General features: G+C 44.6%; 1 protein-coding gene across 2 annotated transcripts in view; it reads left to right on the top strand.

The window, feature by feature from the left end:
- GYS2 (glycogen synthase 2) overlaps positions 1-18,167 on the top strand; it is a 919,141-nt gene that overhangs the window by 670,303 nt on the left and 230,671 nt on the right. For both annotated transcript variants that reach the window (XM_069628441.1, XM_069628442.1), the window contains one exon: positions 1,659-1,785. In XM_069628441.1, coding sequence (XP_069484542.1) covers positions 1,659-1,785 — 127 coding nt within the window. The remainder of the gene's footprint in view (positions 1-1,658; positions 1,786-18,167) is intronic.

Genomic DNA, 18,167 nt, shown 5'->3' with positions numbered 1-18,167 from the left:
CCTGAGGAAAGCGTGAGCCTTAACATGTGCCCAGGGCATTAGCAGAGCTGACTAAAAAAAAAAAAAAAATCTGGAGGGACTTGTTGTTAGCATCCCAGCATGGTTTTCTGGGATGCTAATTGTTTTTGTAAGTGTTTCTCAACTTAAAAACAAAAGCAAACCAAGATGGCCACCGTGGTCAAGGGAGAAAGGGACTATGTGTATTCTCTAATCCCTTTCCATGGTGGCCATTGCAGAGGCAGGGGGATTAGGGGAGATGGCAAGGGACCCAGCACCGGCAAGGGACCAGGCAAGTTTAGGTGAGTGGGATGGGGGTGGTGTGGGGGAGAGTAGGAGGGGGAGGTGGAAATTGGTACGGCTGTAGCGGGAGAGGGCGCGGGATTTCTGATCTTCTCAGTGGGAGAAATGGCAGTGCTCCACTGCTCAGGGGACTTGGAAGAAGGATTTACCATAAGGTAAGGTTTGCGTTCCAAGATCCCCGATTGGCTGGGAGGCTCCCTGGCTTTCCCTGATTGGCTGGGAAGCCGTCTGCCCTCCCTTTCCAAGGTGCTAATGCTAATTATAATTATATCCAAATGTTAAAGTTTGTATCAAATTATATGGTGAGAGTATGGAAATTAGTTATGGTTGTACTGCTGTTGACTTTATATAGTATATGTTCATTTTAATACTGTTATACAAGACATTTTGATGTATTTGTTATGCCATTGTTTGTTTTGGAATGCTGTGATGAAAAGGTTTTATGGGTCTAACATCCAGGGTCGGATTTAGATTTAGAGAGAATAATAAATGGTCTTTGGGCAGAATCCTGTTGGGTTAATCTGTAATGGCCTCCCCCCTCTTGTGTATTAATGTTTCTTTTTGCACCCAATAACACCCGACAACACTTCGGATGCTTAACTGGTCGGGTGGTGGGGTGTAATATAGCGCCCCGTTATTCGCACGCTCAGACAGACAGGTGGCAATGCGCAAGGTGTCCTTGTGACTTCGTCATAATAACTGCATCTCATCCGATAAATTATGTGCAGCAATTTTTGCGGTATTGCACACTTTTGCCAAATGTTTTGGACACATTGTTTTTACCACTTTTTTACCCTCAAAGCTATAGATGGTAATTATGGGTATGGTATACATGGGGGCGTGGGGTTGGGGTAGAAGGCAGTATGCAGGGGGGAAAAAGTGGTAAAATCTGAAGGAAAGAAAAGGAAAGAAAATCGGAAAACACTGGTTCATGTATGCAGATAATGCAGGCTTCCATGTTAGTGTGAGGTCATATACTCGGCTCTCCCACAGGAAAGTCATTTTCTTGTTGTAGAGTAGTGGTGTCACAAACAGACAACAATACAAAAATTAAGCTCAGGTTTGCAAACGGATGTTGCAGGCTTGCTTTTATTTTAAAATAATAAATACTTCTGATATATTCAATGTTAATGTATGTGTTTTATTGTATGCTAACATAAAAGGCTCATGGAGCCGAAAGAGTATTGAGAAATATGTATTCATACTAACACATTATTGGATTTAGCAAGAAGACACAGGCTCCTTCCGTTTACTGACTACTGCACACGCAGACACTTCCCCCCGTGTAAGTGTGTGCTTCTTAATGAGCTTTGCAGGCAATAATACATCCGACTCTAACATGCCTTTGGGTTTTACAGGTGATCCTCCACCCAGAGTTCTTGTCTTCGACCAGCCCCTTGCTGCCTATGGACTATGATGAGTTTGTCAGGGGCTGCCACCTGGGAGTCTTCCCATCCTACTACGAGCCCTGGGGCTACACTCCAGGTAAGGAAACACGGCCTGCCGCTAGATTGCTCTTGGAAGGATTCCGGGCAGACATCTTGGGTTGGTAAGGTCTCCCGACACGTAATGGACCTCTGTCGTCTCCACAGGATAGCTATCGTGTACACATGGCATTTTATGTGGTTTAGTCTCTTCTATCCAATAGTCTATTACACAGCAGGTAAATGCACCTGCCAAGGAGATATATGTGAACCATTACACACCCAGGCACCTACCAAAAATAAACTACTGTTGTGCTTAAGAAAATTATCAACTGTAGGTAACTCAGCAGGATAATACACACGACTAGGAGATCTTCGTGAAAAGCAGGCTATATGCACGACGTTAATAAAAAACGATGCGTTTCAGATTGGTAATGTACCCGTTTATAGAGCGAATACAGTAGGGCGATTTAAAATCCATACTGAGGTATGTTGTAATGATGTATATGTACCAAATTCATCTATACTACACCACTGAAATAAAACATCGTCTATTAAACGGCCGTATTATTAACTGGGGTCTTTCATAGCAGCGTTTTGCTGAAGCGTGAACGTGTTACAAGGTGAGTCGTTCTTTGCACGGCGATGCGGTGTCAAGGCCGGACACAGATAAAAATACAACTGTACCACCACGCCATAGCAACCAGAGCAGCACAAAAACACTCTGCAACATGTGCCATAGAAACGAATAGGACTGAGTAGGAAAGGCCAGAGGGCAAGGGAATAGGCCCATTGACATGTGTGTAAACGCGCACAATAGGCGGAAGGGCAGCGATACCGTAGACACACACACGCGCGCACACATCCTGCACGATGAAGAGGAAACACGCCATCAATTGCCAAGCGGCAGCAAGTGTGAAGAAGCACGGGGGCTACATGGCAAGCAAGAACCCTGGAGTGCTTAGGAAGGTTACTGTGCTAACTAGACAACATGGATAGATTAAAAAAATATTTTTTTAAAAAAACTCGTGCAAGGAAAGGGTGGTGCATGCGTCTAATGTATACTTTAGATGCATGTTTTAAAGACTAGACAGACACCTTCCTCAGGGAGCTGGGTGCCACGAGAAGATGTCTGTGTAGGGGGTGTCTGCTATAGAAAGCCAGCAAAATAACATTTTTCTGGGGAGTGTGATGGCAATCGCTAAAGGGTGCCTTGCTAATGCCTCTGTTACAGGGGCACGCCGCGATTTTATGTCGTAGCAGGTTTTTATATAGTTCCTCGTGCTGGAGCTTTCACGTGTCTGAGTATTTTAATAATTAGGCCTATTGGGCTGAAGGAGGGGTGCAGGATCAGGACCAAGCGCAGAGATATGGGACTTCAAAGGGCCCGCTTCCGCCAGCATTTTCCCTGTGTACGTAGCTTCATGTAGGTATGACTTATAAACTCGCAGAAATGAAAAATGCCTTGGGCTAACAGTGGCGGGGCAGATATGGCATTGTCCGAGAGCTGTGCCTCAGCATTTTCTTACTACACAAGAATGTGAATGCAGTCATTGGGTGAGAAAAGTGGGCAAATGTGTGGGACCTCCCATGCCTCGACGCGCCTTGAAACACTTGTGTATAGGCGCGTTATAAATGCCATATATCATATCATATCTGGGACGTACTAGAGCTAAATGAAAGTACAGAAATCTCAGGCCCCATTTTGCTCTGTGCAGATTGCAATGTCTAATTGAAGGGTTTTCAGCCTATGGCCCTCCTGGTGTTTTGGACTTCAGCTTCCAGGATTCTTTGCCATGGCCCATGTTGGCTAGAGGTGATGCGTGTTGCAGTCCAAAACATCTGGACAGCCAGAGGTTTCAGACTTCTGATGTTCAAAAAGAATAATCTTGGGACGTGAGGTATGATAAACAATTGTTTGGGATCCAAATGCGAACCTGCAGGGAAATTAATGATGGTAGCTCCGTTCAAAAGTTCACCCTTTCTAATTGAGTACATGCACTCATATTCCCCCCTCTGCAGCCCCTTATGCGACTCATAGATCGAGCAACTGTGCTTTCGTTTTTTCATATCTGGGGAAAATTGGTCAAGGGTTGGTGGATCAGTGACGCGAGAGGGACCCCAAAGTGGTCTTGATCTGATGAGGGGTGAAAATTAACTACAGAGCTGCGTATTGGGGTAAACGGATTAAGGAAGGGATCGAACCTGGTGAATGTTGTATCCACAGTATTTCCCACCCTGGAAAGTATTTTGAGATGAGCTTTACACACACATTTAAAGATACAGAGGGACATATGTGGACATGATGGAATTCAGGACATCTTATTGGAAACACCCTAATGTTGCTCCAAAGATGGGAGGTAAAGAAATTCGTAAGAGTGAAGGATGGTTTTATTGTCTCGGGAGGATAGCTCAGGGGCAACACATTCCGTCTTGGAAACAAGAGGGAGCGGAGCAACATAACGGTCCTTGGGTCTGTGCTTAGAAACCTCTTGGTATGAATAACCAATTATAATACTATCTACTCGGAAAGTGCGCGCTGGTGGCTCCAGCTTCCCCACCCTAGCAGCCATGCACTGGAACGCTCTGCCACCTCACCTAAGACTCATTGAATCCCACCTAGCCTTCCGTAAGGCTATCAAAACCAGACTCTTTGTTTAACCTTAACCTGTATCTTCCACTGCATATATGCTTGCCAATCTGTAACTAAGAGCCCTCCTGGCACCTGTCTGTAATCCTAAGTTTGCGTATCCTCTGTAACAGCGCCTCGATGCCTTATGGGCTGCAAGTGCGCTTAACAAATGCAAATAAATAAATAAAATAAATAAATAATAATTATAATACAAAAATATACAAAGTATAATATAAAACGTCTTTAATTAATAAATGGTACATGGGCACCTATACAAATCTCCCTTTGGTGCCAAAGGGGGAAAAGGGCTTTTGTTTTAGAGCTTGGGAGAAGATTGGGGCATGGTCTAAACCAGGACGTCTAAGGCTTTTGGGGAACTGGTGAATAAAGGTGTACCAAGTTATAGCTTCCCTTTAAGATTCAAACTTTTTTAAATCTCTTTCAGGTAAATAAGAAAAACCTATCTTAACTTTTCCCCTAATAATTTCCCACATCCTAAGTGGAGAACTACAATTGCCACAATGTAATGCTTCTATCACTGTATTTTTGGAACTATGAGAAAGAAGTGAACTTCCTGATATGTGTGCGTGGGGATTGCAGGGGGCAAGCCAGTGATTTCTGTGGGGAGGGGACTGGCATTATGAGCAAAGTGGCAGCTAAATTGAGATTTGTTATTGGGAAGGCGGGGTTGTTAAGGATTTCAATCAGGCAATACACCCTGGTCTCAACTTAGGATGCAGTGCGCAAATGAAATACTTATTTTATTGTGTCTATAGGTTCAATATTCTGAGTGATATACCACTCGTATCACACCCCTTCTCAAAATACCCCTAGGTAACAATGGACCAGGAATCAGGCTGGTTGGTAAAGGTAATATTTATTCATTAAAATTCAAATCAAACATACGTTTTAATATATGGGGCAGCACTCAGCAGTGTGGTGACAATACAAATCAGAAAGTAGGTAAGGCAGTTGAATTCACTTATAGCAACACAGAATATAAAACACAGGGAAAAGACAGTTTTGGCCTGTTTGAAAGATAGCGCTTAAGTTAAGATTTCCCCCTGCAAGTTTCTCAACTCAAAAAGAAACAATTCTACACAGATGTAAGGAAGCACCAGGTATTCAGGAATAAAGAACAGTGTATATGGTTTGAATGCAATCCTCCCTCCCCAAACAAGAGAGAAAAGCGTTATGGAAATTTTACACTTTTAAAATATGGCTTAGGAAAACAATGAAAAGTTTGCAAAAATCCTTACACTGATATACATTTCTATGGGAGCAACACTAAAAAGATCCTAACAAACATAAGCAATAATATGAACAACAATACACACTTTGAATCAGAATGGAAGTTTGGAAATACTTTGAATGGGAAAACATACGTGTAAAACGTTTGCAAAATTGCGAATTCCCGCCTAAATTTCCCTATTATTGGATAAGGATGTAGCTAAAGGTCTTAGGTTTAAGTCAGAGTTCAAATTAAGTCTCTAGCTATAAAATTCAGGAAGTTATGCAAGTTTGAGTGAGAGGCGCTTTTAGAAAAATAGAACAGAGAAAAACAGAAAATCGATTTTAAAATGATAGGTTGATTTTACTTAAACTATATTAATGGCTAAGACAAAGAGAATGCCACCCGTGAATCTCCACAGTTACGCACAGCCGCTTGCAACCCTTCACGTGGTGGATACTACGTTCTTTATGGGATTTACTTTATTTAACCCAAATTACTAATGGCTTATGTTCAAGAAAAACAAATGAGAGAAAATCGGTGCTAACACTAAGAATCACAGATAGAGTTGCAAGAATGGTTCTGACAATATTATGGTTCTTATGTTAAAGATGGGATAGGTTATAGGTTGGGACAGGACAATGTAACATATGCTATGGTTCACTATGATTCCTATTGATACTTACAGTCCACTTTAATTTAAGATTGGACCGTCAAGGGCTCTGGTCATCACGGGTCGGGTCTACAGACAGCAGGGCACTTCTGTCAGGATAGGTCAGCTGGCAGGTTCTGGTCAACAGACTGGCACCTCAAACTGGACTGGATTGGATTGGCCCTTCTGGTTGCTGGACACTGTAGATCAGTGGGATGGCGAGTTTCAGCAGGCAAGCATGAATGGTAGGAAGCCAGACTGGATCAAAATTATTTTCCTTAAGTTTTGGAATGGTTTCAGGATCTAGGCCTAGTTGAACAAGAGTTCAGCAAATGCTGAGGCCTTGGCTTTGCAAAGAAATCTGGAATCAGGAACAAGATGAAGAAGTCAGGAACGTGGAAATCAGGATGGAGTCAGGAATCAGTGTCTTTCTGTGTGTTGTGAGGTTCCCTTATTTATCCTGCCAAATGACATCACTAAGTTTATGATAGGAGCAGACTTACAACCCACACCCACAAGGCTATGATTGGTCAAAGGCACAGTTTCCTTCTTGCTTTTTGTTGATAGGATGACAGAAAGGGTTGTCATACTTTATGATGTGACTTGGGAACCTCCCACAGTTATTTGGACCAAAATTGAACTTTCCCACAAATGCATATTTATATAATCATGCTCTCTAATAAAATCAGACACATGCATTACATATTTTGTGGGTTACATTGACATTCAACTCCCAAGCTGGTGGGACCTGGCTTTGTCTTTCTGTGGAATTTTGTCAATTTTAATCATAAAGGTTTGGCCTAACAATTCCTAATTTGGTACACATATGTGCAGTCACCCCTAGAACATGGGTATACAATATTAGATTTGCAGCATTAATAGTCTCTGCACAATTAGTCTTTTTGCATAACATTTGTTCCTTACGCAGTAAGAAATCCTACCAAGTCTTCATATGTCTATCATAAATTCAGATTTCAATGTATGTACTTTTCATTCCTTTACTTATTTTTGCTGCCAAGTTAAATGTCATGATGTTCTGTGGCAAAATAAGCAATTTAAACTCAAAATCACAGGTCAGTTTTTTTTCTTACTTCCCAAGTGTGAGCAAATGGCCAGTCCTTTGAAGTTCAATGAGAACCCTCTCCCAGCGTCCTGCCCCTCCTCTGGAAGGATAAGTGTTCAAGCCTTTTATTGTCTTTTCCTGGGGCAAAAGACGAATGTCTAATGAGGTCTTTTGTTATGAGCATGTGTGGCCTCCCAGCACAGTGAAGCAGTGAAGTGTCAACCTTTCCCAGGCCACAGACTGTCAATGCAGGAGTTTTTTTTAAAAAATAGTTAATTAACTCAACACTGGGTGTAATTTTAAGTTTCACCTAATATTTCATTTCAACATATAAAATGAACACAGTTTATAGGAGGATTTTTACCTTAGCAAGCCTTTGACATTTCTTAAAGAATTAAACCTTTAAATAAAACATGCTTTCAAAATAGGCGATTTTGCACTTAATTCCTGAAAAGCACATTAAACTACTGAGTCCTTTAAATCAGATTTTCCTCTACAGCACATACACAGTTTATTCAGCATTAAGTCTTCTCTTGAGTGCTGGGATTGTTCGCAGTCTGGATACATGTACCCTGCCTTTGTTAAAAGTTTTTGTTACATGTTGCAATTTCAGCCGCATTTTTCCCCGTGGAACATGAAAACAAGGTGTCTTAGGTTGCTTCTTAATTGGATGCATTTTATATAGCTGTCAGTCACTGATGCCCAGTTCCTCTGAGCCACACTGGATGATCTTGGGCATTGCAATACCCTTTGACTCTCAATGATTCAATGAAAATCAATGGATCTAGCGCCAAAAACAGCACTTTTTAAGGTTGCAAAGCTAACATTTTAAAGGCAATTTCAGTTTTCAGCACAATCCTGCTGCTTTGCTCCATGTTATGTGGCAGAGCCCACTGGCATGCTCCTGCAGTGATAACTCTGTTTTTCACCCCCCGACTGTGTATGGCGGGGTGTGCAGCTTTTCTGGTTGTGACCCAAACGCATTTTCAAGATTTTGGCACGCACAGGAGTCAGCGCATCCATTTTAGGCTTTCACTATTTGTGAAGTGATGCAGTGGGTGCATTGGAATGGGTGAAAATATCCCACAGAGTACGTAGTACCCTAATTAATTAATGTTTTATTACACAATACCGAAGACCAGTCTCTAAGCGCGGGACCAGGATTCGGATGTGTTGCTCTGCATTGTTTTGTTCCAAGACAAGCGCATTGCCTCCGAGTCATCCTCCCAGCCCTACATTGGCATGTCCATCAAGCGGCATGGAGAAAATGTTTGTATTCTTGCAGTGACATTCCATTAAAGAGAAAGCCAAAGTTGTTACTGCAGTGTGTGGTTCTGACCTACATGATCTTAGACAGTGTGAAAGACAAGTTTGTTTTCTTGCAGTGACATGGCAACATGTGCAAAGCCACAAGGAGACATTAAGGACAAAGCCAAAGTACCATGTTGTGACTGGGGTGGTACTGGCTTATATGGGAACAGGCAGCATGGTGGAAATGTAGTATTTCTGTAGTGGATGGCAACATGGAGATAGCCAAAGTGAGTGCTCATATGTGGGATAGGTGCCTATACGGGCACAGCTGAATCAGTGTATACTTATGGTTATTCTTGCAGCGGCATGGTATTAGGGGCAAAGCCAAGGCACGTGATGTTACGGGGGGTGTACTGGCCACACTCTCCAATTCCACAACCAGAAAAGTGACGAGTGGAAGGTTTTTAATTAATCTGAACCACTGGCACTGCTCTGGGCAACCTTCGCCACCAATGGCACCAATGAGAGCAGCGCAGCACAAACTGCTAGGCTAGGTTGCTTCTGCATGGAAACACAAGCAACCCCAAACATGTTTCAGCCTTGTTGGGCCTCACCAGTGAGGTGCAACTTAGTTCCCTATGCCACAGCAAGCAAGTCTGGTGAATCTGTCTCTCACATCAAAAGAAAAACTACAACCAAAAAATTGATGGGCGCAAGGTTTTGAATTAATCTGTACCACTGCCACCGCTCTGGGCAACTTTCCTCACCAACATTCTTTAGCCTCTCTGTGCCATTGCAAAAGGTGTCCAGCCAAGGCAAATCATAAAGATGAGTTCAAAACATTCCAGCCATCACCTCTTTTGTTTTGCTTTAGTCATCCTGAGTGGGACGGGCATGCTCAGACGTGAGTCCCGTGCATGCTGGGCATAGAGACCCAAGCTGCTCCTCACTGATGATGCCCAATGATGCCAAAACATGTCTGGGGATGCTTGTGGTCTCGTGCAAAACGGATGTGTTCAAGCAGTTCAGGCTGGACTGCCCCTTTTGCGGAAGGACCAAGTCTGATTTGCATATTGTCTTTCCCCTTTTGTAATGGTTTGGCAGGTGAAGAACGATGGTCCTGGAGGGTTGCCCAGAGCAAACCCAGAGGTTAAGACTAATTCAAAACCTCCCAGACATCACCTCTTTTGTTTTGCTTAACTCTCCAATTCTAGCAGCTTGCACACCCCTTGAAGTCTGACCATCTCTGGGATAGAGACCACGTTAGCCTGTGAGTTGAAAATCAAGAAACCAACATTCTCCTTCTATGCCCCAGCCAACTGGGCAATATGCCAGTTCCATTTGAATAGCTTTGACACTGCTTCTATTCAGGAAAGGGCTTAAGACTTAGATCTTTTTGGAATACATAGGAGACATCACAAATGATAATCTCCCACCACAGGAGAACCACTCCCTAGCCTATTCTACAGACATACCCCCACGCCCTCCCATAACATACCTAGCATTTACATGTTTTTGTAACCCCTTCTGTTATCACTGTTCAGCGCCCCTTTACTCCCCATCTAGGTTTGTGCTATAGAAAACCACATAAATACGTCATAGGGAGTACTATATAGTGAAACACGTGTAGGGCCGAATTGTGTTGTTTTTCTTTTCACAATATACTTTTTTTGTGATTTGCAACCAAAGGATACTCAGTATCTTAAGGAATTAAGAATCACTGACATTTGTAGGATTGTAAATAAACATCCAATGTAATCATGTGTTTCAGTGAAACAGAAGCTATGATGTGGATATCCCAAAGTGAGCACAAACAGCCCAAATTCTATGGAGTGTACTTCATGAGAGGATCCACGCCTTTCGCTTGTATATCAGCAGATCTATTTTTAACTGTGGCATAAAGCCACCCTTGAGCGTCTGTGTAAGATCCCCTTCTTTCCTCCCAAGTGCATCAATTATGTGTTTTTTCACAGGCTCTCATTGGCTTTTCAGCCCCCTTCACATTGGCGGGCATCACATGTACAACAAACTACATCAAAAAGCTGTGCTACTGAGATGTGTATTCGAAGCTTTTAATGGTGAACATGCACAATGCATTACAAAACATGCATGTACCTTGTCATTTTATAAGGCCATAAATCGCACACCTAGCGTAAAGCTTTTTCTTCTGCTGCATCATGTATTCAATGTTGGTTATAAGGTGTTTGTTCCGTTGTAAGAGGTATCTTGTCTTGGCCACCTTCCAACAGGGATTTGTCACATCACTCGAGCAGTTTGCTCTGTTAGCTAACTTCAGAATTGTTTTATCAAAAATGTTCTCCACTTTACTTGCCTGAGGAGCTCCCTATCTCTGGAGTCCCGCACCCCACCAGAAGCCACAACATTGCCAGGCTGGAAACAAACAACATCAATAGGGACACCATGGAAACAAGCTTTCACCCTGTCCCTGGAACAAGTTACCAAAGTGGATAAAACTGGCTTCCTTCATCCTACATTGCAGAAAGGACCCAAAGACCCTAAATTCAGAGTAACTCTTGCTGATAGATCCACTGCTCCTTAATTCTATGTCTTAGGAGTTTTCCAGTCCCTTGCTGCTCCTAACCATCCCAGCTCCTCTTTTACCACAACACCCTAACTATCAAACTCCTTGATGCGCTTCCGACGCATAGTGTCCCGTTGATTCCTAGCTAGGTTCCTGCTTTGTAAATCCTGTAAATGCAAATTATAGGAAACCGGGAGCGTCTCATGACAATGATAACCTATCGCCCAATTAAAATTCAGGCCATATATTACAACAAACCTTCCCATGTGGTTTACAAAATGGCACAAATATGAGAGAAGTTGAACAAGAGTGGTCTAAAAGAAGCAAAACTCAATATGAGATGTGAAACATTTTGTCATTATTTTCAACATAATATTAGGTAGGTTTTGTTGCCAACGAGAATACAGAAGTGCAACAGTATCAAAATAACAAGCAGATTGCCCAATTAGATTTCTTTGTATCCTTTCCATGACAAAATCACTTTGATATCTGAGGCACATTTCTTTAAAAGATACATGAAATATAATTTCTGCTCCTTTATATATGTGACAAATGATAGAATTTGCAGAAAAGATCAAAACTATGAAGTTAAGTGAAATTAATTGGAATATGTTATGTGGGGGGACACAAGACAAGTAAATATAGGAGGCACATCTAAAGAATACTGTCTGTGATGATGTAGGTAAAGATATATTTGTCCCTTGGGTTTGAATGTAGAAAAGGGACAGCCAAATGAAAAGTTAACAGACATGGTGCCTAATTTACAAAACTTTTTGCGCAGCGCTTGCGCAGCACAAAATGACATTGGGCCTCATTACGACCCTGGCGGAGTGGGTTTACGCCAGCGGTATTCGCGGCGGACCCGTCCGCCCCACTACGAGTTCCCGTAGCGCCATGGAGCGTTTTCCGCCTGGTTTTTCCGGGCGGAGAAATCCATGGCGCTACGGGACCTTGTTGTTAATTACGCCACCGTATTTTACGGTGGCGTAATTAACGCCTTCCCCACTCCCATTATACCCTATGGGGCAAAAATGGGAATGGGGAAGGGTAAAATGGGGAATGGGGATTTACCGCCCCGCCAACCTCGGAATGGGGCGGAAAATCCGCCAACCCCCATGGCGCTATCGGCAGCTTTCCGCCGTGCTCCATGGTGCATTTTGCGCCATGATTTCCGCCAGGGTCGTAATGAGGGCCATTGTGCTGTAAAAGGATACTTTGCACCGCGCAAAAAATCCATTCACGATTCAAAGATCGGACTTTGCACTGGTCCTTCCAAGTTAGAGCTGTACTAGTGTACTTTGCTCGGCACAGAGCACAGCACATGGGAAGGGCAAGCTCAAAGAACTAAATAGGGGCCGGAGCATGCAAAATCCCCATTCAATGTAGACAACGAAGAAGGACATGGGTGTGGGGAGGGAGGAACAGTGCAAACAACAAACACGACCTATCAAGTGCCAAGGAAACCCTATTTACTGAAGCTATCACACAATTGTCTGGAGTGCAAAGGAGAATGCACATCTCACAATCTTACCACCACTCCTTACATGTCGAAAAAGCACAAAGCGCTATGAAAGCTCATAAAAATGCAATGCAACCCCATTAAACATAGGTCTTCCAAAATGCCAGACCCTGCATTGCTTGCTCTGATCCTACTACATTGTAGAAGGGGGAGGAGGATAAGGAGGAGGACCAGATTCTTCCAACCACAAACTACTTTATTTGTGATTCCAGATGAGGAGATATATGGAAGATACTGCCACCGTCCCCATGTCATCCTAGATCTGGTCAGAGAGTGTTAGAATGACCTGGTATCACCCACCATGTGCTCGCATGCAGTGACACCCCTTATGAAAATTCACATTCTGGCTACTGGATAATTCTAGCCTACCACAGCCATTGTCAGCAGACTATCACAGCCCACATAATCCAGGTGCTTGCCCCAGGTATTGAACTGCATCCTAGCACGTGTGCATAGGCATTTATACATGCCACTCACACTGCATGTAATTCAGAGAGTGTGCCAGGAATTCTACGCAGTTGCACACTTTTCACAGGTCCTGGGAGCCATTGACTGCACACATGTAGTGCTGCAGTCCCCCGAGAGACTGAGCAAACTATTGCTAGAGGAAACATTGGCATTCCATTAATGCAGAGGTGATCTCTGATGCCAAGGGACACTTCACGCATGTCAATGCCACATGACAGCTACATCTAGCCCCATGCACCCGTATACCAGTCCCCGGGAACCTTTGGAAACACGTGGCTGGTGGCTGAGTATCAGCCTCACACAAGCACAATCAGCCACTTGACACATATGAACACAAGTAATGACAATAAATGCAAATAAGAACCATTTCTCCCTTTGCACGGAACAGTGCCTACCCGCTCTCACAATTCCTGTTGACACCATCAACAATCCAGACACCGCAGGTGAGGCAAGCTACAACACAGCACACATAGCCACTAAGGGCATAGTGGAGTGCACATTCGGAGTGCTCAAGTCACACCTCTGAAACCTTGAGAGCTCAGTTGGCGAATTGCTGTTTGCAACCCCTGTGGTATGCAAGATCATCATGCCATGTTGTGTCCTGCACAATATTGCCACTCGTCGTGGCTTATCAGTAGATCTGTGGGAGGGCCACCATCCTCATTCACAGGCACCACTCATTCTCTTAATAGGCCAAAGGGAGCATGGACAGGCCGCACACAATCAGGTTGTAGAAACATACTTCACCTGAACTGCAAACCCCGTGGAGCACACACAGTGATGCCACATCCCTGGTGGCCTTCAATGATGCAATTTGTGCCAATCCAGCTTGCACATAGAAGCACCCTGAGAGTGTGTGTGACCTACAACATGAACACTGCAATGCCCCCCATCAACATCCATCACATCATGTGCACAAACCACCAACATAGTCGTAGCAAGTGGAAATAAAGGCATCCTTGTCGCAGGCACACAATCCTAAACAGATCCCCTGCCATCCCCAGTCACAATGTCACCATGCCATTTGCTCACCTGAGTGGCAAGAAACTCTCAACTGACAGCTATCTTCATGATCTCTCCCTCCATCCCATTGCAGATGGATCTGCTCACCTCCACTCAACACAGGTAAAATCTCATAAGAGTGTGAAGCCATCCCCAGGCACAATGTCACAATACCATGTGCTTCTCTGAATGGAATACACAAAGTGCAAGAAAGGGCTCACCTTACTGCCATCTTCGTGATGTATCCCTACGAACCATTGCTGCTGGACCTGTTCACCTTCACACACCACTGCCATGTATGTGCTCCTGCAATGGGAATAATCCACAGTTTGCCACCCATCCCTTCCACATGCATGTCTCGGATACCCTAAACATGTCCCAGTCCAATCATGAAGATGCTCGTCAGGAATACCAGATAGCAAACTAGCCAACAACAGGAAACACAAACATAAAAAGCTATGGTAACACACCCCTCCCCCTGACACATGCAAAGGACATACCGGCATCCAACACCTGCACCTCACCAGCAATACACTGCACACTACACACCTCACCCACATGAATACATGTGAACTGGATCATCAACTGGTTGAATGAGACAGTCAAGTGTTTTGCATGCCCATTCAACATGGACAGAGGCGGACTGGGAACCAAAAGAGGCCATGGAAATGATACCCAAAGTGACCCCATATCACACTTCAACTACAAGGCCAACCAGATTCTCATGTGAAAATTTTGAACCACCACATAAATGAGGCCCAGAGTACAGAGGCCTCCCATGAAATTACCACAGTGCCCAATAGGCCAGTCCATCCCTGATCATGGAGTGGCTACTGGGCATGACACATGACAGGAGACAGCATGCAAGGTTGATATCACAGGAGTGTAAATGGAATGACACACATAAAATGAAGCTACTGCATCAGCACTCGCCAAAAGCATGTGCACAGAAACATCCTGATGAAACTGTCACCAAGCAGCAAGTTGAGGTTGTAAAACCAGCAACCCAAAGCACATGCATAGCTGATCAAGGAGTAATGCACACACACAGTCATGTAGACCAACTCACATCTTCAGTGACAGTGACCATCACCCAAACATCACCAAATCACAATATCCCTGCAAACCCTACATGGCCACATCACGTCACTATTGGGGTGCATGTCACCAGACATAAATAAGATTGACAGTGCACAGCCATACCTGCTGGTGCAGCTGGAGTGCTGTGAATCCCGGACCACCTTTACCTAACACTGGTCCTCCGCATTGATGCTAGGAGGGCCAGTGTCCAGCAGAGGGAATGGGGATGTGGGTGGAAATAGGGTGCTGAGGGGTCCTCTCAGGGAGTTTGGGCACTGGATCAGTCAAGATACCTGAAATAACATCAGACTTATGTTTGGACCAGCTAAAGCAGTCAGTCATTCAGCCTGCACATATACACATCAATGTGTGGAATGGAACGTTCACCTGTATGTGGGAGGCTGTTGCAGTCCTCGGCACCATGTCCATTGACTCCAGTTAGCATGGTCACTTGTCCAGTCTTCCAGCTTGACATGCCCGCTTGTCCAGTCCTCCAGCTTGATATGCCCTTTAGAGGGCAATGGCTCTGACATGATGGATAGCTAATGATTACACAGTCCACTCTGGACGAGGACAAAAATAAAATATAGTGCACCTTGGACAGGGTAAAAAATAGATACAGTCCGCCATGGATGAGGACAATAAAATATAGTCCACCTTGGCCGGGGGTAAAAACAAATACAGTCCACCCTGGATAAGGACAACAATAAAATATAGTCCAGCTTGAATGACAGTAACAATCCAAATAGAAAAACAAAAATAGTCCACCCTAGAGCAGGGGTCTGTACAAATATCAAATAATTAAGTAAAAAGGCATACCCCCTCCACGGGTTCAAGGACACCAGGGTGCATGACGAAGAGGTGGCAGTGGCAAGAGGATAAGGGTGTGTGTGGACATGGCCAATGGAAGCACCTGTGCGGTTCATCCGGGACCACCACCCTGTGGTGAATCTTCAGATAGTGCACTTTGACTACGCAGTGCGAAAGCCTGGTCCTCATCAGCTACGCCCACTCGTGAGAGGGATGCATGCATAAGGGTCCCAATCATTACAAGGTCCTGGTGATGTACATTGCGAGTGGCCAAATCGACATTATGCATGCTGACCCTTGATGACTCCAACTGCATGTTGAGAGATTGTCTCGAGGAAGACATCTCTTGATGATGGAATTCTCTTAAAGACCACGCCTCTGCCTCCAGGCATTTAGTGTGGGATTCCACGTCTTGAAGTTGGGATCCCCTTAAAACCAACATCTCTGCCTGCAGGCTTTTACAGTGGGATTCTGCGTCTTGACATTGGTATTCCCTGAAAGCCAACATCTCTGCCTGCAGTGTTTCCCTTAAGGTGTCCATCACCTGCCGCTGGAGGTCCCAGGAGGCCAACATCTCATCAAACAGGGTTTGCCTGAGAGACGAACATCCACGCAAATTGCCTGCCTCAGTTGTTGCATGTCCTCCCTCCCCTTCTGGCACAATAGGCAGAGGGAGTTAGTGTGTGCAACAGTTGATTAGATCAAATTTTTAGTCAGATGATGGATGTGCCTGGACATCTCCTGCAGGATCTCTTCCCGTTGGGCACTTGCATGCAGCAGCTCCTCCTCCTCACCATATTGGTGTCAGCAGGCACACATCCACCATGCGTGCAGGCCTACCACGCCAGGATTCCAAAGCCTTGGTCCATCGCAGTGAGTGCATTGGCTGGCAGTTTGCAACCTTCCAACTGACACCAGCCTCCACTGATGGTTCCATTATGGGCAGAGGCAATCTTGTAGATACTGAATCCACCATTGATGCAGAATTTTCCACTGCCGGACCAGGGTCTTCTGGCTCTCCTCCTCAGACTCAGCAGCCTAAAGGAACTCTAGGAGCTCCATGGCATCCGGAATACTCAGTGGTGGACCCTGCACCATGTCATCAGTATGCCCTCCACATCAGATTCATCAGGGCAGCATCACCTTAAGAGCCATCAGGCCTGCTGATGATGCTCTGCAGCACAAGGGGATTCTCACCGGGCACAGCACCACGGGCTGCACTGGTGGATGGTTGTGCCTCATACTCCTCATCCTCCTCCCCCTCATCCCCGTCATCCTCCTCCCCCTCATCCTCTTCATCCCCCTCCTCATACACTGCATCATCACCTGCACAAAGACAGACAGTACACAGAGTCATAACTACCTGGCTGAACATGCAAATGTCAATTACAATGCATGCAGACACAATAGGTCCAGCCACACATACATCACATGTTGAAACTCGGAACACTGTAACTTGAAAGGCACAGGTGACTGACATTCAATGACATTTGTAATCATGGTGGTGAATATTAGGCCTGGCATCATGCAATGGTTTGCAGGAGTAGGAGAACATGCATACATCCAGACATGTACGAAAGTGGAAGTTCTACTGGTGTACTGGTGGACGGATGGAGGCCCGTGCATCATTGTTGAGTCCCTACTCCAACCCTGTCTTCTTGCAACATATAGAAGTGTCAACTCAACTTCTGCTGACCAAACCAGCATGCAGGCATATGTGTTGCCACAAGCCCCATAACCCCCATCACCACATTGCCCTATGCTAGATATGTGGTTAGCCACACACACATGCATCTCAAACATGTGTGAAGAGAGTGCGACATGGGCATGACCACTGTGCACTTGCATGGCCACTGAACCATTGACACGCCAAATGTGGAATGAACATCAGTCAAACATCTCTTGGCCAGTCACTGCAACTCCTGTCTGGAACACACCCTTGTGTCTTAGCAATGAAATTGTCACTCATCCATATCCACTGGCAACCAGGGCCAGTGAATGGATGATTCTGACATCATCCACACCTTTATGTAATTCTGTGTGGGATATGATTTGTATTCACAATGCACTATGCACAAGAATTACACTGCGTGCATGTCCAATGAAATGTGGCTTGCATGCCATCGCCACACATAGGTGTATTGGCATAGCAGTAACATTCTGTATACAGTGATGTGTACTGGGAGATCAATG

This window comes from Ambystoma mexicanum, chromosome 12 (genome assembly GCF_040938575.1).
Source record: "Ambystoma mexicanum isolate Mex_15411 chromosome 12, UKY_AmexF1_1, whole genome shotgun sequence".
NCBI lineage: Eukaryota > Metazoa > Chordata > Amphibia > Caudata > Ambystomatidae > Ambystoma > Ambystoma mexicanum.
This window is presented reverse-complemented; position numbering and strand designations above follow the sequence as displayed.